The 23,588-nt window shown below is 43.1% G+C and overlaps 1 protein-coding gene across 1 annotated transcript in view; it reads left to right on the top strand.

The window, feature by feature from the left end:
• Positions 1 to 20,556, top strand: part of cntn2 (contactin 2) — a gene marked incomplete in the record, with an annotated part of 77,627 nt that extends 57,071 nt beyond the window's left edge. Inside the window, 10 exon segments of the mRNA XM_042227639.1 lie at positions 4,256 to 4,376; positions 5,144 to 5,302; positions 6,143 to 6,292; positions 7,465 to 7,535; positions 8,010 to 8,244; positions 11,579 to 11,694; positions 12,088 to 12,274; positions 13,002 to 13,114; positions 14,270 to 14,438; positions 15,424 to 20,556. Of these exon segments, the coding sequence (XP_042083573.1) occupies positions 4,256 to 4,376; positions 5,144 to 5,302; positions 6,143 to 6,292; positions 7,465 to 7,535; positions 8,010 to 8,244; positions 11,579 to 11,694; positions 12,088 to 12,274; positions 13,002 to 13,114; positions 14,270 to 14,438; positions 15,424 to 15,533 (1,431 nt within the window).
• Between the last annotated feature and the right edge of the window lie 3,032 nt (positions 20,557 to 23,588).

The following is a 23,588-nucleotide window of genomic DNA, read 5'->3' as shown; positions in this document are numbered from 1 at the left end:
GGGGTAGGAGATAGATGATAAAAAGTAAAGGACCCAGGACAGAGCCTTGGGGTTCACCGGAATTAACTGGAGTAGATGCTGATCTGTGAGGGAGTAACTGAACAAACTGTGAGCAGCCAGAGAGATAAGAGGTAAACCAGGCGAGTGCTGTACCATTGATGCCAATAGATGCTAATCTGTGAAGAAGGATGCGGTGGGAGATAGTGTCAAAAGCTGCTGTAAGGTTGAGAATGAAGATGGAGATGAGTCCAGAGTCAGCTGCAAGCAGAAGATCATTGGTGATTTTTACTAGAGATGTTTCTGTACTGTGACATGAACACAGTACAGAAACCGGAAGCCGGACTGAAACTGTTCGTACAAGTTATTTCCAGTGAGATGACGATGAACCTGTGCAGCCAGTATCTTTTCAAGAATTTTTGCTAATTTGCAAGATTTGAAATTGGCCTGAAATTATTTAGATTGGAGGGATCTGAACCGTTCTTTTTCAGTATGGGAGTTATTATTGCAGTTTTAAGAGAAGAAGGAACAGAACCAGATATAAGAGAGGAGTGTACGATATTAGCAATCAGTGGGGCAAGAGACGGGAATGAGAGTTTGACCAGAATTGTCGGCAGCGGATCAAGTTTACACGATGACGACTTTAAGTTTGTAATTATGGAAGATGGCTGAGTTATTGTGGGAATTTCAAAATTGGACAGAGAGGATGACAGCTGAGAAGGACAAAATGCAGATACATTTGACCATATCACAGGACGAGGGCAAGTGTTGATGAAGATTCTCAGTCTTGGTGTAAAACAAGTCCATAAATTTGTTGCAGACTGGCAGAGTGTGTATGTATGGCAAAGGTATCTGGGGGTTTAACAGTATTGTGTAATGTAGAAAACAAAGTGCGAGTGTTTCCTTCAGCGGATTCAATAACAGAGGTGTAGTAAGCAGATTTAGCTTACAAATAGCTTCTTTATAGTGTTGTATATGACTGAGATACATGTCCTTGTGAATAGTAAGTCCTGTTTTCCTGGAGAGACGTTCCAGGCGGCGTCCAGTAGCTTTAAGTTGGCGAGGTTGAGTACCATGGTGTAGAGCGACAGAAAGAAACAGTTCGAGTTTTTTGGGAAGCCAAGGTATCTAAGAGGTTGATAAGGTCATTGTTATAGTGAGATAGCAGGTCGTCTATGGAAGCTGAGGCATCAATGGTAGGTAAGTTATTAATGCCATGGGAAAGAGCTGATAGATCAATGCCCCTAATATTTCTAAAAGTAATTGAGTGGTTTTGTTTATTTTTGTATAGTGGGAGACTAACACTGAATAAAACTAATTTATGGTCTGAAAGAGGCCAAAACAGCACAGTTCTTAGGGGTGACACCAATGCAGCAAACAAGATCCAAAATGTGTCCTTTGGAGTGTTTGGGAACGTTCATATATTGGTGTAAGCCAAAATTGTCCAGACAGCATATAAAATCTCTTGTGGCTGAATTTGATGTGTTCTCCATGTTAAAAGCAGTAGTATATTTGGAGATAAGAGTAGGGTTTCAGCGAGAAAGTTAGAAAAAGCAGTTAAAAAGTCAGAGTTGATTTTAGGTGGACTGAACTGCTATAGGCGATCTAGTTACTTCATTAATGAATATAACGGTGGCATAATTCACAGGTATATGCTTTTAAATGAGATTAATGTCTATTTCACGTCCCTGCTCCTTATATTTAACTGTTTCATGAAAGTTGATGTAATAAGATGTTGCTATAAAGGTCTAGCTCAGGGGTCGGCAACCTGTAGCTCCGGAGCCGCGGCTCTTTAGTCCTTACACTGCGGCTCCACGTGGTTTGGGAAAATAAATTAGAAGTATTTACCTGAAGTGTATTTTATTTATGTTCTTTTATAACTTGTAGTTCTAAATTGAAAGATTATTGTGATATTAAAATATAAAAATAAAATTATATTCTATTATTATCGCTCAAAATAAGCGTCACACTGGCAGAAGCCCGTGTACCCGCCGAAACGCCGTGCATTTATCGAGACTTTCAGCCCCAGGTAGGTAAATTATGGATCTTCGGATCCACATCATGTCAGCAGCTCCACCGTGAACTGTGTTAAAACAAACACCGCTCACGCCTCACAGACGACAGCTTACAGTCCTGTAAAGATAAAGTGACTTCGTACAGCCCCGACTTGCAGGCGCTGTGCGCAGAGGTTCAGGAGCAGAAGTGCCATTGTAAACATATCACGGCAGACCCGACGATGTTTGCATGAACACGCTTTTCAGCATCTCTTTATTGACCACTTTTCACACACGGTTGCTGTGCGCACACAGCCGGCTGTAGCTTTGCAGCTCACAGCCCGACACACACCAACACAACAGCACAGACGTTAAGGCGGCGAGGCGTGATTGCGGGTGCCGCTCAGGTGTGTCGCCTCCCCTGCAGCGGCGCTGCAGACCACACCCCGCCACACACATTAACCAGGTAAACTACATATTTAGGCAGAATTCTGCAAATATCTATTTTTCATTGTTTATATCTTTTTTTTATATATATATCTTTTTTCCAATTATTTTTTAAAAGTCAGGTCAAGGCTCCAAAAGCCCAAAGGCGATATAAGGGCGGCTCACAACAGTTTTTGTTTGCTGGATCATTTTAGTTCAGCTTTCCTTTTGTAAGAGTTCAAAATGTGTTAGTTACATAAATAAAATGTAATTTTCTCTGTAGCACTTCATGGATGTCATAAGCAGCACACCTTAGTTGTTCACACAAAGCATAAAGGTAAAAAACAGTATATACAGTGTTATCTTCATTTTAGATGTCAGAAAGTATTTGCGGCTCCCAGAGTTTTCTTTTGCGTGGAAACCGGCTCCAAACGGCTCTTTGGGTCTTAAAGGTCGTGACCCCTGAACTAGCTTAAAACTGGCTGCAGTGTCTTGGCTAACTATTGTCAGGGCTAAGGATAGGCTGCATACCTAGCTGTTCTTTAGCATGTTTAAGTTCCAGTTTCATTGAAGCTTTTGAATGCACATGACCTGAGCACTGAAGAAATAGCATCTTTTCCTCATAATAAACATGTTCTTTGTATTAAACCTCCAGTACCGATATCACTTATCCAGTCGCTTTCCCTCAGCTTTCACTCTGGTTCTTGGTCTGTGCAGATGCTTGCAAAGAACTGAAGTTGTGTTATCAGCATATGCAGTTGTTTCGGCCCTGGATGCTTTTACACGTTTTTTATCTCGTCTTTGCACAATAAAAATAAATGTCCATGTCCACGCTCTGGACTGCGTCACTGTTTTTCTCCTCTGACACCCGAAATGAAATCAGCTGATCAGAGTGAGAGCAAGAACTGACAAGTGGGAATTGGAGTACTGGGAACCAGTTTTCTTCAAGAATCCGATTCCCCAAATATACTCAGAATGACCGAAATCCACTTAGACTCATGTCATTTGTTTTCTTTCTCTGCGTGTGTGTGTGTGTGTGTGTGTGTGTGTGTGTGTGTGTGTGTGTGTGTCTGTGTGTTTGTCTGTGTGTGTCTGTGTGTGTGTGTCGTGTGTGTGTGCGTGTGTGTGTGTCTGTGTGTGTGTCTGTGAGTGTCTGTGTGTGTGTCAGTGTGTGTTGTGTGTGTGTGTGTGTGTGTGTCTGTCTGTGTTGTGTGTGTGTGTCTGTGTGTGTGTGTTGTCTGTGTGTATGTGTGTGTCTGTGTTTGTGTGTGTGTGTGTGTGTGTGTCTGTGTGTGTGTCTGTGTGTGTGTGTCGTGTGTCGTGTGTGTGTGTGTGTGTGTCTGTGTGTGTGTCTGCGTGTGTGTGTGTGTGTGCTGTGTGTGTGTGTCTGTGTGTTTGTCTGTGTGTGTGTCTGTGTGTGTCTGTGTGTGTGTGTGTGTGTGTGTGTATGTCTGTGTGTGTGTGTGTGTGTGTGTGTGTGTCTGTGTGTGTGTGTGTGTGTGTGTGTGTGTGTGTGTGTGTGTGTGTGTGTGTGTGTGTGTGTCTCTGTGTGTGTGTGTGTGTGTGTGTGTGTGTCTGTGTGTGTGTTGTGTGTGTGTGTGTGTGTGTGTGTCGTGTGTGTGTCTGTGTGTGTGTGTCTGTCTGTGTGTGTGTGTGTGTGTGTGTGTGTGTGTGTGTGTGTGTGTCTGTGTGTGTGTGTGTGTGTCTCTGTGTGTGTGTGTGTGTGTGTGTGTGTGTGTCTGTGTGTGTGTGTTCTGTGTGTGTGTGTGTGTGTGTGTGTGTGTGTGTGTGTGTGTGTGTGTGTGTGTGTGTGTGTGTGTGTGTGTGTGTCCTTTCAGAAGGAAAACACTGGTGACCTGTTGATTGTGAGGGCTCAGCTGAGCCAGGCGGGGACGTACGTGTGCACAGCTCAGACCGTGGTGGACAGCGCCGCAGCCTCAGCTAAGCTGGTGGTTCGAGGTAAAACAGCTGTCCTCTGATGTCATATTCTCACTACTCTGCATTTACATAATAAGGCCTGTTTTGGTTTTGCTATATAAAACCCTTTGAGGTGACTGTTGTGATTTGTATAAATAAAGATGAATTGAACTGAACATAGATTATAATGCTTGTGAGCATGAGTTTTAGATCACACTCAGAACACTGCCAAGCATTACCTGTGAGGGTCCCGTCTATGGACTCGTGTGATGTTTGTGTTTAAGCTAACACTGCATGGGAAGACAGCTTCAGGGCAAAGAGACTCATATGATAGCTTTCTGTTTTAATGAAAGCAAATGTAATTAAACTCACATAGTAGTTTTTAAAAAAGATGAAACTGTAGTTGTCACACTCATGTTTTTCAAAGACAGCACTTTATTCTATGCACTAAAGCCGCCTGTGTTTATTAAAGGCAACTCAAAGGTTTGGAAAGCTGCTGGACAAGAATAATCACAGAACAATGATAAGATGGGCAGTCACACTAAAGCAAGAAGATAATAGGAGGTGGATTTGCAAAGGAGAAAAGGGATCACAGGTTTTACTGGGGAGTAGCTCAACCTATACAGCTGTAATAAGTCTGGAGTTAGCATAGCGCCTCCTGGTGTTAAAGTAAGGATTTGGCATCTACGTAGCAGTAGGCAGACATCTGACATTTTGTGACGTGAGTTATGGTAAACCAACCTTTACTGCTTTACTCTGTCGATGTGGAGATTGTGTCATATGTTTAAACTTGTCTCTGGTTTGAACAGGACCCCCAGGACCTCCTGGAGGTTTGTTGGTGAAGAACGTGGCTGAGACATCAGTGGAACTCAGGTGGAGCCGTGGTTACGATAACCACAGTCCTATCGGCAAATACGTCATCATGGGCCGCTCTCCTCTGTCGTCTGAGTGGAGGAAGATGAGGACAGGTGTGTGTGTCTTTAACCATACACCTGAACAAAAGGAGTATTCTTGTTGTGCTTCTAGTAATAACAAAACCACAGTAATAACACAACCAACAATACAATGATAACAAGAATGCAGCAAAAGGATTTCATTCTCACGGAGTTTTTATCGATTGTTCTGAGATGTCAGGCTGATGTTGGTGTTCTCAGCTTTTTCATCACATCCCTGCTCAGAGACTCAGTCAGTCAGTAGCACACACTCCAGCCTCTCCAACATTGTTATAAATAACTCTGTTTTCTCTTCTGTATTTGTCATTTATCAGGTCTTGTAGATAACACACTGAGATGTTTGTCAGGACAGTTTTTACTGGAACTAAAAACTGTTGGAATTAAATGTATACAGCCCTGAATCACATTCGTACAGTCACATACAGACACTTTATATCTGAAGGTAAAGACCCAGAGAAAAACCCCAACAAACAGATGAGCCCCTGTTAGCAAGCCCTCCGTGACAACAGCGAGGAAACCTGCAGCAGAGCTGAGGGCAGACTCACACTGTGAAACAGGGAATAATGCTGACGATGAAACTCAGACGGACGTGTAGACGTACAGGACGAGTGAAGATGGTGGCGATTCAAACATGTTGCTGTCCGTCTGCATGTCAGACTTCTTTAACACGTTTCTGATGGAAGCGCATACATGAAACCTGTACAGCATTAGTATCAGTATACTCACACACTCATCGGGTTGGGTTGTTATTAAAGTGAACTGGGTGTGTCTGTGTTCATACATTAGCACAGTGTTGGTCAGTAAAACTTTCCTATCAGTGTTTTTGATTGAAATAAACGTGTCACTGTGCACCAGATCCAGTGAACATTGAAGGAAACGCAGAGTCAGCTCGTGTGACAGGATTGATTCCCTGGACGGATTATGAATTCCAGGTTATTGCCAGCAACATCTTGGGCAGTGGAGAGCCTAGCATGCCTTCCCACATCGTTCGGACACTGCAAGCAGGTAAGTTGCACATTTGAGGTAGTTTGGACAGCTGTTCATGAACCAGATGTTTACATCAGAACCAGCTGGTTCGGAGCTGCCTTAGTTCTTTCTGGCACAGGTTCACCATGGTTCCTTTGGCCCGTACTGATATCGTAGCATCTTGCAGTTGATTTGTCAGCTCCTGTCACATCCCAGAGGACCTCTGTCGGACTGAGATCTGGTGTTACATCATTTGTGTGAAATGAACGCACCCCACGTACTTTTCCTTTCCGTCACTCCGACGTCGGGGCAGTCAGCGTTTCAGTCTCCACTCCACACTCTGCGGTCCACTCCAGCCCCAACGTCACTGAAAAAAGGGAGAATCTGATTACTGAGTGGCAGCAGCTGCCCTGCCAGCCACCCTGGCACTGCCCTCGAGCCTGCTGCACCACCCCTCCACTGCAGCGGAGCCAGAGACACCCGCCCCCCCCCAACCCAAGACAGAGAGCTAAATTCAAAGACAACCTGGAATTGAAAAAATGACGTGGAAAGCCAAAATGCCATCTAACTCAAAATGATAGTAGTTTATATGGCTTCCATGTGCTGTGTGTATGCTAATCCGGACATATTCCAAATGCCTGATGGTGTCCTGATCATCTGCTCCCAGGTCTGGACCATCGCTGAGCTCAGGCTGGAAACTCTTAGGTACAGAAACATGTGCAAAAGATGTTGTGTTGGATTGAGGTGTGGTGAGCTTGGAGGCAAGTTCATTGGATCAATTCCTTCATCATCCAGGAAGTGCCTGCAAGCTCTCACATCCTCATGCACCAGGAGGAGCCAGCGTAGGGTCTGACAGCAGGTCCAAGGATTGAGCCGTTGCACTATAGAGGTCTGTGCATCCTCCTCCCCGGACCATCAAACCGCTCACGTTAAACAGTGTCACAGGCAGTATATACGCCCGTGTACAGCACCATTCATTTCATTAACACTGACGCATATGAAACTGATTAACAACCCACTCTCCTGAGCAGGAAGTTTCATTGATTTGATGCTGTACTCTATTTTTTCTGAGAGTATATAAATACTAAAAAAGATTTGGTGTGTCACTGTCTCTTGAAAGCAGTACTTTCCAGTTTTCAAAGGCACTTATACTACGGTACATTGATCCACACTCGTGGTTCATCTTGTCTCTTTGTCCTGTTGGCCCTCAGCTCCCACTGTGGCCCCGAGTGGACTGGGAGGTGGAGGAGGAGACCGTGATGAGCTCATTGTTACATGGACGGTGAGTGGAAAGGCCAAATGGGTTTTCTCTATTTTCCAAACAGAGCTGAATTTAGGTTCACATGTTTTCAAAGTTTTTCATTCATTCGTTAACAAATAGTCATTTTCTTTTAGTTTCATTCATAAATTTTAATCTAGTATCAGGTTAGTTGTTACTGTTTCATTCTAGTGTTATGGGCCAGGTTATTGTCGGGTATTCCAGTACAAACAGATACTGTGATTTTAGAGGCAGTGTTAATGAGACCGGGGTGTTAATCGTCCACTCTTGGGCCAGACCCAAAACGGTGGTATTCCGATTACAAGTAGGAAACAGTATAAGACACTTACAGAGATTCAATTAGACAGAAAGACAGAAACACGAGCAGTTAACCATGATCAGTACTGGAGATACTGTGATATCACTGTGATCATGATGGTGTTACTGGGACAGCTGGGTTCAGACTTGGTGTGTGAGAAGGTCTGATTTTGTCTCCAGCCCATGGCCAGAGAATACCAGAACGGTGACGGCTTCGGGTACATCTTGGGGTTCAGAAAGAAGGACACATCATCATGGACAGAGGTGCGAGTTCCACGTGTAGAGTCCTCTCGACATGTTTACTACAACAGCAGTCTGGCAGCATACACTCCCTTTGAAGTGAAGATCAAAGCTTATAACCGCAAAGGAGAAGGCCCGTTTAGCCAGGTGGCTGTGGTTCACTCCGCAGAGGAAGGTGAGTACCGCTGACGTTCAGCTACTTCCACCACGGTGTGATCATTGTGGCAGATGTCCCAGTGTCCGTCCGAACTGCTACTTTACATGGCTGCTCTGATTGCATCACTGCTTTGTACAGAAGTAGTTTGTGGTGGATGTGTTTGTGCACACGAAGACTGTGGTTCACTGTAAACGTTGAACTGACTCAGTGACTCTGAGCTCACCTGCACAGCGTTCTGTTTAAATGACATGAATGAACCAAGAAACTGTTTCTTACTAAACACGTTTGTGGGACCACATGAGAAGCGTGCTGCGGTTCCTGTTTCCAGTGTAATCTGCTTCTATCATGGAACCAGTCCACCATCCCACCACATCCCAGCTGTAGATATGAGGTTTGAACACTGCTCAGATACTGTGTGACATTCAGTCAACAGCAGGTTGGTATTAAAAGCTGAATGTACTGGTTTCTACTCTACCAGAGCACTCTGAAGTGAACGTCCAGTTTACCAGCAGCAGCATCTTGGCATGTTGGACTTAAAACACACACGAGGTAGTTAGTAGGGGTGCAACGATACACAAAATTCATGGTTCGGTTCGGTTCGATACTTTGGTGTCACGGTTCGATATTTTTTCGATACAAAAAAATGTTCATGCCTTTTTAATTTGTCATTTATTAAAATTATAAATATATATTTTAACTCAAAAGTACAGTTTTTAAATTTAACCCTAACCCTTGTGCGGTTTTTTATTTTGACAGCGAATGCGCACCTGCGGACCACTTATGTGCAGCCCTGGTTATTTAGCTCGATCATATTGCAGCCACAGAAATTCTTTTGTCCATGAAACCATAAAGCTGCACTTTCTTTTTGCCTTATAGTCTGATTTGTCATAACTTCTCCGTTTTGTGGTAAGCTTTTCTTTGGCTGTCACTTCTTCACCCTGACCTGTCTTATTTGGCTCAGCAGAACTGAAATGCTTTTACACACTCACTCACATAAGCTCAGCGATTCTCTGCGCGATCAACCTCTCACATGTTTAAGCTTGCTGCGGGAGATTTCACTTGTCATGTTTGCATAGTAAGCTAACGATTAATAAGACGATGTCAGAGGAATTGGTGCACAAATTATCATCACTCACAGATCAGTGCTGTCGCTCTCTATACACAGTTCGCACGATTGCAAAGTGAAAGCAAAAAAACAAGCGCAAATTCAAACGCGATTTCAATATGTCACATATTGACAGTGGCTCACCGATGCCAATGACATAATTACCCAGCTACATTTCTGAAAGAATGCAAAAGCATTGACATATATTTCCTTCCTACAATAGCCCGACGGGCAGGGAAGAGATAGATTTTGGTAGCCCGACTGAAAAAATCGCTAGCTCCGGGACGTCGGGCTAGCGATATTGCGAAGCCCTGTATCTGATTGAGGAATCACTCATCTTTGGAAAAGAGAGTTTATTACAGAGAAATGTCTCTTTCCAAAATAAAAGCTATACTATCCGCTTCTTCTGGGCTATATTCTCAGCAGCATAAGGAGAATCATGTGCTAACAGCTGTCTAAATGACTCGGCTAAAGTTAGTAGCATGCTTGCTTTTTTTTGTCTGCTTCCACTTGTCTTTGCACTAGGATGATGTCGGCGTAAATGTGCAGTCATATTCGTTGTGTTCCCACTAGTGCTTTCAGGTTAATCTCGTTGAAATGACCTTAACGCCACAACACGGCAAATCTCCGTTAACGAGCTACCGCCGATCGCTCCGTGCATGGGGCTAGACGGCCAACACGTTAACGAGCTAACTGCGCTAACACACTAGTTCCCACCCATGTAATTAAGCATTGCATGGCACATCCAACATACTGTTTTACTTTAGTCCATGACTCGCTTACCTTCAGGGTCATACATCACATGAAAACCAAAATAATTCCAAACGCCAGATCTGAATGAGAGTGGGGGAGGGTGGGGGAGGTCCATGTTGTAAGGGGAGCTTAACTTCTGTCTCGCTAGCTTGCCCTGCGCTCTTCCTTCTGACTATGCTGTCTGTGTGGAGCGCTCAGTGGATCTGCGCTCGACAGTGCAGCCTAAGCGGAGTAGTCGAACACAGATTCACTGAGCGCTCAACACAGACAGCATCGTCAGAAGGAAAATTGATAAAATAAATTACAAATGTTGTATTGTTCGATACATATGCGTACCGAACCGAAAGCACTGTATCGAACGGTTCAATATCGATACGAATATCGTTGCACCCCTAGTAGTTAGGGAGGTGAACTACACCAGGTGATTACTCAGACAGGTAAAAGAACACAGAGACAAGACTGATTTGCACAGGAGACGCAGAGGACAAGAAACAGAAAGAACCTGGTATCAAGAAAGCATCCATCCATTCTCCTCCTCATGTCTGAGTTTGTGGAGCAGGAATACAGAGACACAGACGCGCTAACATGAGTGTACAGAGCTGGAACTGAAACCACCGCCATGAACAGCCTCTGTAGCTGTTCATGGCTGACTGAAGTCTAGCCTAAAGAGGTCTCAAACTGTGGGAGTGCACCCATGCCTCTTTAACTCAGCTGCAAAGACTTTCTCATTATTACTGCAGTCTTGTTCCAGCCGCGGTCCTGCTTCTGTTTGCAGAGCTGACACTCAGTGTTTCTGAATAAACTCTAGATACTGGAAGTCTCACCTGAATGTTTAATGAGGACATTAGCTGAAGCTCCCAACCTGCACGTTTACAATACATAATCTATATAAGCTCAATTGGTTCTATATGTCTGGGATAGGCTCCAGCGCCCCCCGCGACCCTGAAAAGGATAAGCGGAAGCGAATGGATGGATGGATGGATGGTTCTATATGTCGTTAGCAAGTTTACACATCTGTGTACTTAATTAAGACAAGACACAGTGGTGTGTACAGTCAGCTCCTACTTCACTTGCAGCTCCATACACCATTCTTATACTTAGAGACATGAGACAAACAACATTTCAGATCCATGCACGATGGAAGGCCGTGAAAGCACGGGGCAGGGATCAGTTTCCAGTGTTTCTGAAGATCACAAGAAGATTTCTAATGTAACTCCACCTGCAGTCTTTTCTGTAACCACTAGAGGGCAGCCATAGTTTTAGAAAGGGTCACAGTCTTACACTTACAACTTGACTGGTGGTAGTAGTCCATGTAAATAAGATTCAAATAATGAAAAACCTGATATATATGGGCTGGTTAATCAAGCACAGTAAGAACATGGTCAGCAAAGCTGCAGCAGAAAAGTGGACAACACTGTAAGAGTATATAATTATGTGAGACAGTGCACATACTGCACATTGCTAACCTTTTACACTCTGGCTGACTCCTCACAGAGCCAACCGTGGGGCCTTCCAGCATCAATGCCACGGCACTGTCCGCCTTTGAGATCCAGGTTTCCTGGGAGCCTGTGCAGCAGCTCAGCACCAATGGCATCCTGAGAGGATACGAGGTGACGAGCTCAGTGACTTCATCCCTGTAAAGCAGCATAGCCTGTAACTATCACAAATATGTGGACAACTGAGAAAACAATTTATATCAAACTACGAGCTTAAAAACAGCAGGAACATATATGTGGAGGAAATAATAGAAAATGACAGCAGTCTGATGGCTTTGTATCATGTAAAACCTTGTGTTATTTCAAACTTTGTCATGTGCTGTGGACAGCATGTGTGTCTGAAAGTGAAGGCTCTGAGTACTGTTCACATGGAGTTTATAAGACAACATTAATAATAATAATAATACCTTTGAAGAAACCCAAGGACGCTTTAAAAAGAGTATAAATATATAAGCTGAAGAAAGACGAGTGAAAGGTCTGTAGTGATGTGTCATTGTGCGTTAACAGATCCGGTACTGGCGGCAGCACGAAAGAGAAGCAGCAGCGGACCGCGTGAGGACGGCGGGCCTGGAGCCGACAGCCAGGGTGTCTGGACTTCGACCCAGCACTCGATACCACGTCGCTGTTCTGGCATACAACAGTGCCGGCACAGGACCGCCCTCGCCACGCACCGCCGTCACCACCAGGAAACCACGTACGGGTGCAGCGCTCTCTGTTAGAAAGATGACAGCACAGAGCACGTAACATAAAGCAAAGACAACTCACTCACAGAGACGTCTGCTCTCACACCGCTGCAAAGGACACACGAACCTTTCAGACCATATACGACTGCGTTTAAATTATGCAGGTGTAATATCCAGCTGGCTGCTCGTTGGTGTTTGCTCTTCATGATAATACATCTCAGATAATGAGAATGTCATGAACACATTTATTTCTTGTAATTTAATCATAAATGTCATATTTTATATCTTCAATATTCATTACATGTAAGTGACTCAGGACTTATTTTTAATGACAGCTCATTAAAATCAGATTAATTCAATGTTTCTGTCCTGGAGGCGAGCAGGCCCCAGCACAGTGATGCCTGACAGGAAACCATCCTGCTTTGCTTCTGCTGACTGAGTGAACCACGTGCTTTTATAGGAGAGTTTACTCTGCTTACTAAAGTTAAAGCAGATCTGAAGCTTTAATCACTTCACATACAAATGTTCCCTTTGGAAGCTGCATTCATGGAGCAGCTGTAAAGCTGTGTCCAGCAGTCTGTGCTCTTCTAATCACCACTCTGTCTGGTGTGACTTTGTTATACAGGGTCAATACCCTCACAGTGATACACATGAAAATGGCTGCTGTTACTCAGGATGCATCATTTCTACTGAAAGGGATGAGCTCGATTCTTTTGAAATGTGCTTTTTCCTTCTCAGCTCCCAATCGTCCTCCGGGCAGCGTGTCGTGGAAGGCTCACGGCTCGCGGGTCACGGTGAGATGGGACCAAGTGACAGCCATGCACAACGAGTCAGCCATACTGGGCTACAAAGTGAGTCCTGGATCTAAATAAGATTTATGTTATTGATCCCACATGTGGAGAAATAATCCGAGTGTTTGCTAGGCAAGCGCGTTGCATAGTCTTAATGCATAAGAGCTGGGCCAGGTTGTTACAGAAGTAAGCTGCTGCCTGTCCGGTGATGCAGATGGTGGTCAAGATTAGCTGTGACACACTTTCACTACCCTGTACCAGCAGCGTCACACTTGCAGGTGTTTGCAGCGTGCAGCCAATCACAGAGCCAGCCTTTCTGATCAGTTTATTTGGTCTTATTCAGTCCTGAGCACTCTCTGTGCATGCATGCTGAAGCATCATCAGCTTCTCACATTTTGGAGTTTCACCTGGAAAATCTTAAATGGTTGTGACCCTGAGAACGTTGTTATGTTCTCCTAATATTCATATGGAGTACACGTTGATACCTGTCACCCACCTGCATGCTTATTAACAATAATAAAAGAATTGTAGTGGGATTGGGATACCAGTCAGCAGGATGGTCTACACTGGCTGCTTGACCAAGTACAGGAAAGCCCATTAGTCTGAGCATGTCTCCAACGTGGCCCAAGAACATTTGATCTGTGCTTATTTTAAACTGCAGCTTTTGTTCATTTGTCATGGTCCAACGTGTTCTGTCACTCTGTGGGCAGGAGGTGGTTAATATGCTTTATACATTTGAATCTGTATTTACGGTCGGAACTTAAAGCCACTTGCATGTAGCATGGTTTACAGTACTTGTGACTTAAAAGAAAGTTTGTAACAGTCGATCATAAGAAAAGAGCAAGCCTGCGATCAGAGCTCACAGCTGGACAGTTAGCAGTGCTGTGATTTGGCTTTGGGAATATAAAAATGTTATCCTGGGGAAAATCCTTCTTTTTCCTCCAGCATTCAGGGACTCGAGGATTGTCATGTTTGTGTTTCTGAGCACATACAGGTGTGTTGGATTAACTGCTTTCTTTCTGCTGCAGCGCTCATGCTCGGTAAGGTTCATCGTGAAACAGCTCACCTCATCGTGGAATTATGTGAACCAATAAACTGGCTGTAAAAAAAAGTCAAAGATCTTGTTTATAAGCTTGTGTCATGTTATAATCACCCAAAGATAACTTTATCAAATCAACAGATAAACACTGTAAAAAGACTTTGTTCTGTCTCCAGGTTCTGTACAAGCACGAGGACCAGGCAGCTTTGAAGTTTCTGGACAAGACGAAGACGTCATTGAGCCTGCCGCTGCCCAAAGACAACGCTTACATTGTGTTGGAGATTTGGTCATGGGGCGAGGGCGGGGACGGGCCAGCACACGAGATTATCGTGTCCCGGGATTCAGGTGACAAATCAGGAAGCACAAACCATATATTTCTCCGGTTTAATAGTTCATTAGTTAAAAAATTGTGCAAATAATGAAAGGAAAACACTTTTTGCTCCCTGGCTGTGTTACATTAGGCCGGATTTGCTTCGTGGTTTCCAACACAGGCCTCTGCTGCAGCATCGTCTCCACGCAGTCTAAAGGTTTCTAAACTGTACAGACTCTGTTAGCTATGACAGAGTCTGCTCTAGTCTTCTTGAGGGAAACCAGCCACATGGATTTTGTGCCCCTGTATTTCCATTTGTGAAGGCAGTGATTCCAGAGCCTCTCAGTGATACACTCCCCTCCTCAAAGACTTGTTTTAGCTGTCACTTCAGTCCTCTGTGGTCTTTCAGGCCTTTTCACGCTGCTCTGCTTTTTTTAAGGTTGAGGTCGATTTGGAAAGTTTTCATAGCTTTTCCAGCCTCGTGATTGGGTCCTTCGCTTATATTCAAGATGACAGTGAAAAAGTGAGCAGGGCTCACCTACACCTGAATGTGGTTATTGGTCAGCTGTCCAGCTCATTTGAAGCCTGTTAACTTTGGGGACTGTGTATAGAAACATGTTTACTGTGCACTCTCAGGGACCAGTGAAAAGCCTTTATACAAACTCTATTCATCTTTTTACCTGCTTGCAGCACTTTGATTCCATGCACGTACGCTCTTATCGATAAATAGTTATGCAGAAGAAAAACGACCCCTGGAACCTGCATTTATCCAAGGCCATGTTATCTCCGAGATATGGTTTGATAAGGATATTTATAATGTTGATCATAAACATTTATGGCTTTAAATGTTAGCCGTTTAGTGCATGCTGGTTATAAATGAAGGTCAAGCCAGGAGATGTTTTTATTTTTGCACGTTTCTTGTTGTCGTCTAGGCTTCCATAGCTGTGATAGGAATGCTGTTTCAAGTCAGAGCTATAGCCACATGTACGCTGAGCTGTCCATGTGCTCTCTGTGTTGTAGGGACTGGTATGATGGTGCAGAAGGATGCCTCCTCCACACTGCCCTGTCCCCATGCCCACCTCCTCTCAGGCTTGGCTCTGCTCATTTCTGCGGTGGTGTCAGGCCTATAATCTCGGCCAGTCGGAACTTTTTCTTATGGGTGGCTTGAAACTAATGCTCTCCTTTATGGATAGGTGGGTGTGGGTCCGGGGGTGGGAAACACGGGGATTCGCTTTTAATAATGACAAGGATCTTTGTAAAATGTCTGCAGGAGGTATTATGTTTGTGCACTGCTCTCAGTATAAACCATGCCTTATTGGGACACATGTGGCTGACACGCCACATGCGTCCTTGAAACTGTAGTTGGCAGGACTTCAGGTGTAAATGTAATAATAGAGTCAACGTGGTGGAGGTCTGCGTGTTCACACTGAGGGCAGGTTGCTTACTGAGTCTACAGGTGATGTTAGAGCATTTGTCACTTTACCAACTGAATGTGTGATGAAATACCAGAGAGGCTGATGGTCAAGCGTTCTGCCAAACCTGCCAGGTGGCAAATTAGAGACAGAATCCAGCTCTTTCACCTGTGTCTCCTGTTTGAATCACAAAGTGCTTCTCTTGTTGCTCACAGTGTGAACACAGCATAAACCCGAGGCTCTAAAGAACTGCTAACTGTTGTTTCCAGCTACTGTCTCTGTGCTTGTCTCACGTGTCTAGATGATTATTATACTGTTTGATGTCTTGTTTCATTTCAGGGAATTGAAATTTGATTGTATTTAATTCTTTGTTGATGTTTTTTTGTTTTTTCTTTGAATCGTTTTGACAGGAATGTAAAAATACTTCTGTTTGTGTTTCTCGGGTTTACTCTGTGTCTCTTGTGCTGATAGGCTGAGATGAAAAGGCCAGAGCAGCAGGGATAGATGACCGATCACCAAAGTTATCAGCAGTGTTGTAAACTGTCCTCACTGTAACCCCGTTATCAGCTGTTATGTAACGATTCTGCTCCACCACACTTTACAGGAAACATGTGGCCGCTGTCATGTACATTTTTATCTACAGCTCGAGAGTTAAGATCAAACATACATGTCACGTGCTAAAAACTGCTGTTTTTTTATTATTTTGTTGTTGATATACTCAGAACCTTTGACTTGGTTTGAATGGTAGCTGCTGCTTTGGTCTAAGCTGTTGGCAGGAATGCATCGTTTTGGTTTTCTACCCGTAAAACACTGCAATGCTTCAAACTGAGTTTTTACTGGATGAGGCTCTGTTGTTATTTTACATCTGTACCAAATGTTATTGCTAATGCATGCAGCGCTTAATATGCTGTTCATTGTTAATACAGTTTGTTCCTAAGTCAGTAAGTGAGAAGTCACACTGGTGGATTTTTATATTCCTGTGTTACATCAGTCACACTGTCTAATGCTGAGTCATCGCCATCACTTTCCCCTAATCCCAACCATATATAGTAGCATTGTAGGATAAGTTTTCTAACATCATTTTATTGTAATATCCCCAAATAATCTCTTAAAGACATAAAATCCCCCTTTTAGCCAAATCACGGTTTCTTAATAATCTGCTCAGAATAATCATGGAAATAGTTCTGCTGTCCTTACACAGGATAATAATCAATACATGACTGATAGCTGTGCATGACAGAAGATGTACAATGCAAAAGGCTGTATAAGAGAAACTGATGCTATGAAAGGAGGCTGGGGAAGCTTCAGACAGGGAGCGTGAGTATGAGTCACTAGCTTGCTTTTCTCTTTGCTGGTGTCTGATGGCACCAAGCGTAGTGGTTGCCAAAAGGCTAGGAAGGAGGATTAATTAACTATGGAATAAAAACGGATAAAAAATAAAAGACTCAATATGGTGGACTGAATAGACTTCCATATGAAATACTCATGCAGATATGTGCAAGCCACGCTGAATGCACCGCCTTGCTAAAGCAGTGTTGGGGTATGGATGAGCCTCGCCATCCAGGCCCAGCCAATAAGTCACTGAGCCCCTTAGCTGAAATCTGAAAGTACACTTCTACTACAACTTACACAGATTAATATCATTTGGAAATGAAAACCTAAACACCCTAATGCTGATAAGCTATTGCAGCGCAACTAGAGATCAATGTTTGATGGAGCAGCTTTGGAGCAGATTTCCCCAAGAGTGAACTATGAGCAAATGGTTGCATATACATGCTGTTTTTGTTTTGGGGTTTTTTGGTGAATAAAATGACTTGAGATGACCCCCCACCCCCCCTTCCTCTGCCTCCATATAGGTTGGTTGCACAGAACATATGGTCTACTGCCTAAGGTGAGAAATATCTCCTCACCTTCTGCATGCAGTGTTGAGATGCAGTTGATGGAAGATGAACTTGAATGTTAGTATTTATGCTGCGAACATTCTTGGCTTACTTAAGGAAGCTGTGGAAGCAGTGGATCGCCATCTCTGTGTCAATCCAAGAAGATTGCAAAGCATTTAAGGCTATTAATATATATTTTTTAACCTATCAGAAGAAGATCACTTAAACTTTTTTCCCCCCATTCAGCCAAAGGGGAGAACGAGAGGTGCAGACAGGTGCCGACAATCAGAGGATTTCAGATTCATTTATTTTTTTGACATCCTGTTATTTTCAGCTGACATTGAGAGACAACTGAATTTGGCTTTACCTCAGAGACTCTTGAATCCTTGTGCACAAGTTAAAAGATGCATTTGAAGCCTGGGGAAGCAAGAGTGGCCCAGGGAGCGATTTCATCTAGCATAAACAGAGGACAACAGAGACAGCGCTCCCAGCTGAGCGAGAGATTTACATGCTGTTTGCACTCACCAGAGCTTACAGATGGTACAGACTTGTATATGTGAAAAGTGTAAATAAAGCTCTTGCAATTGCACAGCACTGAGCTTGAAGCTGGAGCGAGAATTGCCAGGAGAATAGGTTGTAGTCCTAACAGAAATGCTATTACACCGTAGAACTTCATGGATGATGATGATGATGATGATGATGATGATGGGATTGAAGAAAATGTTCCCCAAAATCAAAATGACTGAAAGGCAACCAACATGTAAAACGACACAATCACACGAAAGGCGAAAACACTTTGTTTTCACTGACTGCTGCAAAAGAAAAGGCCAGCTCAAGGAGACAGCGCTCCCAAGGTGGAAGCTGATGGAAAGATTAAATCCAATCCAAGAAAACAATTAATCCACTGCTTCCCTCCAGATTAGCTGAAGAAATAATGAAAATCACTCACCCCAGAAGAATAACCTCCAAACTATGCAAAGTAATTTCCAACACTGATGTATCTATCGCACTACCAACACTCAAATGGGAAAATGACCTGGAGTGCTCCCAATAACATTTTCTCCATGACCAAAAATGCAAACGTACACAGTATAAATCAATTCACCCCCAACACAAAGGATAATGTTTAAAATGGGTTTAGGGAGCACAGACACTTGTTCACGGTGCACTTCAGGGAGGTCAGACGATTACTTCACCCATGTGGTGTGTGTATAATCATCAGTAGTCACTAGTGATCACGTGATTTCCCTTTTTAATATAAATAACATGTTTAATGTCTGCAGGATGAAAATTGGATTTTTTTTATTAGAAATTCTACCGAACAATCAGGCTGGGGTCTAACCCTAACCCCAAAACATATTATTAGTAGTGCTGTCAATAGATAAAAAAAATGTCGATTAATCACAATTACTTGATCAATAGCTTGGTTGCAATTACTTTTTTTCAACTTTATATTTAAGCCTGTAACTGACATCTAAACAACATAACTGTTGTTAAATGCTTAAATTCAAAGAGAGTTTGAATAGTCTTCTTCAGTCTGTCAGCACAGGTTCTCTCTTGTGAAATACAACTTTTTAACAACCTATATACTAATAGGTAAGTATACATATATAATAATATTAGTGCTGTCAAACAATTAAATTAAATTATTGAACTTAAGTGGGTCAAAAAGCATTTCCACTGGCGCAGACCTAGTTGTGGCATGAAGCTTGATATAGCTGAAATCAAGAGATGTGAACTTCTGTCAGATGTTTAACTCAAGCCGTAAATAATACTGGTGCTACTAATGAATTTTTCACAGGTGTTTATTGGCCCAAAATAACTGGACCAACATGTGAGCACAGATAATGATAACACCTAGCTACAGCTATCTACGTACAGACAGAAAATGATTTTTTCAAATGTTTGTGTATGTTAGCCACACTCGACTTAAGTGAGGTGATGAAGCAAATACGAAAAAATGAATCGTCACAGTCATTAGGTTTAAGTATAAAACAAAAACGTCACTAAATGTTTTGGTTGTCCACATGAATCATATACTGAAACACACCAAAATCAAGTTTCAGAACCAAACAGTGTAAAAGAGGTTTCCTGTCATGTTACTGACCATCTGTGAAGCCTTCGCTTTGGAAAAGAGGCTGAGAGCAACATGGGTGTGACACACAGACTGTTAAGCTATATCTCTGGTCTTTAAATATGAGGAACGTATTGCAAGAAGTTTAAGGTGGATGGACGGGTCAGCAGAACACTGAATTTTGGACCTAAGTCTCCAATGTTAGGTCCGGTCAGAGCAAGATCTTTTTTGTCCTGGTTGTGGAACACTGGACCAGGTCCTTATCCTCTTGAGAGTGTGTGAGAGTGGGTGGGACCAACCTATGACCAACCTGTCTACATGTGTTCTGTATACTTCGATTCAGGTTTTTTCAGTTCAGTTTTATTTATATAGCACCAAATCACAACAACAGTCGCCTCAAAGCGCTTTATATTGTAAGGTAGACCTACAATACAGTGTCTGTCTGCTGAATCCAAACTGGAAGCTGGTTCCACAGAAGAGGGGCCTGAAAACTGAAGGCTCTGCCTCCCATTCTACTTTTAAATACTCTAGGAACAACAAGTAGGCCTGCAGAGCGAGCGCAAAGTGCTCTAATAGGGTGATATGGTACTACAAGGTCATTAAGATAAGATGAGATGTATGTGAGGAGCTGTCACGCTGTCGAGGCGAGCCGTGTGGTGTTGGAGGGAAAAGGACCCAAAATGCAGGCAGTTGACTGATGCAAGTGACGTTTATTTGCAAGTAATAGGGTGATGGAACAGGCAGTGAGGAGTGAGGAATGACAAATGACTAAAGAAACCTAAACCGCGAAAACTAAATAACAAACCTGAGAACATATGAAACGGGGTGTGGCGCAGAGAGCCACAGAACCAACAACAAGCAGGAGAACACACAGGGCTTAAATACACACAGCAGTAATCAGGGGATGAGAGACAGGAGGGCAACACAGCTGGGAGGAATCAGAGCTGACGGGACAGGGGAAACGGAAACTGGACACACTCACATGAGACGGGGACCTTCAGAATAAAACAGGAAACTCAGACACAGAGAACCAGACAAGACACTGAACTGAACAGACAGATTCACACACAGACAGTGTGACACCATAGACAGAAGTGGGACCAGGGCAGGCACAGAACAGAAACCTAATAAATGGCAAATCATAACAGAATACATACTCAGGATAAACAAAAGCATAAAGAGTCGTCAGACTCAGGACCGTGACAGGAGCAGGATTTTGAATTCTGGATTTAACAGGGAGCCAATGAAGGGATGCAATACAGGAGAAATCTGCTCTCTTTCTAGTCCCTGTCAGGACTCTTGCTGCAGCATTTTGGATTAACTGAAAGGACAACTTGATAATAATGAATTACAATAGTCCAGCTTAAATGTTAAGAAATGCAACCAGTGCAAATCAAGTCAATTTGTAGTATCACTCTGGGGTTTTTTTTTTTGTTTTAATTTTACAGTTATATTTCACACATGCAAGAAAGCAGTCCTTGTTTAATATGCTCATTAAAGAAATTATACTGGTCAAAAATGACTCCAAGATTTCTTACAGTTTACCTTCTGTTAGTCTGTGAAACCAGCACCCCAATACATGAAGCATGGATTGACTCTATGTTTGCAAAGTCCATTTCCTGATGCTGAGTTTTACCAGTAGGCAGTGCAGATGGAGCTGCTGGGTGAGGAGTTCTAACTGCCTCTGATGTCCACCCCTCGTATGTCTGAGGAACCCTCACAGGGCTGTTTGCCATGTTTGCACACATTCTCTGGTACAGACGGCACAGAAGCACACACACACACACACACACACACACATTAATGAAACTTATACTTGGATTTTTATCTTTGATTAAGAGTAAAGATGATTTACTTTTAGCAAAAGCATGAACACCATGTTTCTAAGATTTTTACAGAGTAGAGTGACCTCAGTATTGTCCCAAACAAAGCAGGGTATTAGAGATCATCATTTGTGTGTCTTTCAGACATTCCTGAAGTTTAACTAACTGGTGAGTAGTGTTGGTCAAGTTACTTGAAAACAGTAATTAGTTACTTATTACAGATTACTTCTTCAAGAAAGTAATCCCGTTACATTACTGATTACTTATTTTCAAAACTAATTGGTTACTTTATTACTTGGTTACTTTTTAAAAACATGATACACAACCTGAATACGTGATAAAGCAACAGACCTTTCAGGCCAATTCTATTTTTTTCTGCCTAATCCATCATATGAAATTGAATCAAATAAAAAAGACTCTCTTAAAACTTGTTTTATTAGTTTTAATCTTTTAACTTTATAAGATAAGATAAACCTTTATCTGGTCATGGTAGAAAGTACAAGAGCAGTAAAAATGAAGAAAAAAAGAAAAAACAATAGATTAAGATAAGATAGAATAACATGCTATACAAAATAGAATAAAATACTTTGCTCTATTAGGAAAATTGCACTTGGTACTGTTGTGGGAGACAGGATGAAAGTTATCATTGTGTTTTGGATGTGTGTGTTTGTGTCACGGTTCTGGGTCAGCATTTTGAGTTTCTTATTATTATCATTATAGATCTGTTTCAGTTATTCTTGGTGAGGGATCAGTTCTTCGGTTTTGCGTTCTCATGTGTATTGCAGTTTCTGTTCAGTGTCTAGTCTGTCTCTCTGTCGTGTCTGCATCTTTGTTTAGTGGTTTCTTGTTTCCTGTCTTATTGTGAAAGTCTTTGTCTTATGTTAGTGTGTGCAGCTTAGCTCCCCCGTCTCGTTAGCCCTGATCTCCCCCAGCTGTGTCTCCCTTCTGTTACCCATTCCCTGATTACCACCCTGTGTATATTAGCCCTGTGTTGTCCTCAACCCAGTGTCGCGTCGTACCCTCAGAGCCTGCCTGTGTGTTCCAGTTAGTGTTTTCATGTTTGGTTTCTGTTTTGTTGGTGCCAGCAATAAAGCTGTGGTTTTCAGTTATATTTCCATCTCAGAGTCCTGCACTTGGATCCACATCTCCACCTCCCCGCACACAGAGCCCTGACAGTTTGTTGTGGAGTCTGTCAGCAGTGGGGAGGAAAGACCTGTGAAATCTCTCGGTCCCACACTGTGGGTGCCGCAGTCTCCCACTGAAGGAGCTGCTCAATGCTGTCAGAGTCTACTGCATGGGGTGGGAGATGTTGTCCAACAGGGTTGACAGTCCCCGGCAGAGATGCTGCTGCCCCAGCAGACCACACCGTAAAAGATGGCTGAGGCCGCCACAGAGTCATAGAAGGTCTTCAGGAGTGGGCCCTCCACTCCAAACGACCTGAGTCTCCACAGCAGGTACAGCCTGCTCTGCCCTTTCCTGTAGAGGGCGTCTGAATTATGAGTCCAGTCCAGTTTATTGTTCAGATGAACACCAAGGTACCTGTAGCTGTCCACAGTCTCAATGTCCATACCTTGGATGTCCAGTGGTTGCAGTGGAGGATGTTTGTGCCTGTGGAAGTCTACCACCAGCTCCTTGTTTTTGCTAGTGTTGATCTGGAGGTTGTTCTGCGTTACTTGTAATGTGTTACTGTAATCCGATTACTTTTTTCAAGTAACGAGTAAAGTAAGGGATTACAATTGCAAAAACGGTAATTAGATTACAGTTACTTTCCCGTAGGAACGCTGCGTTACTGCGTTACTGAAACCGTGATTTTTTGCGAGAATGTCTCATGACAGTGACATAAGCGAGTGCGCCGTTAGTGACAACAGCTGTGTGCAGATCAACAGTGGATCATATATCGAGTGTAGGAGAGAGTATGAGCGTGCAGCGTTTAAAGCGTGGAAGTACTGACCTTACTTTGAGTTTGATTCCATAAAAAGTGACAAAAACATTAGCG

This window comes from Haplochromis burtoni, unplaced genomic scaffold (genome assembly GCF_018398535.1).
Source record: "Haplochromis burtoni strain Fernald_Lab_line unplaced genomic scaffold, NCSU_Asbu1 Contig_273, whole genome shotgun sequence".
Taxonomy (NCBI): Eukaryota; Metazoa; Chordata; class Actinopteri; order Cichliformes; family Cichlidae; genus Haplochromis; species Haplochromis burtoni.
Note: the sequence above shows the minus strand (reverse complement) of the source record. Positions and strands in the feature narration are given on the sequence as shown.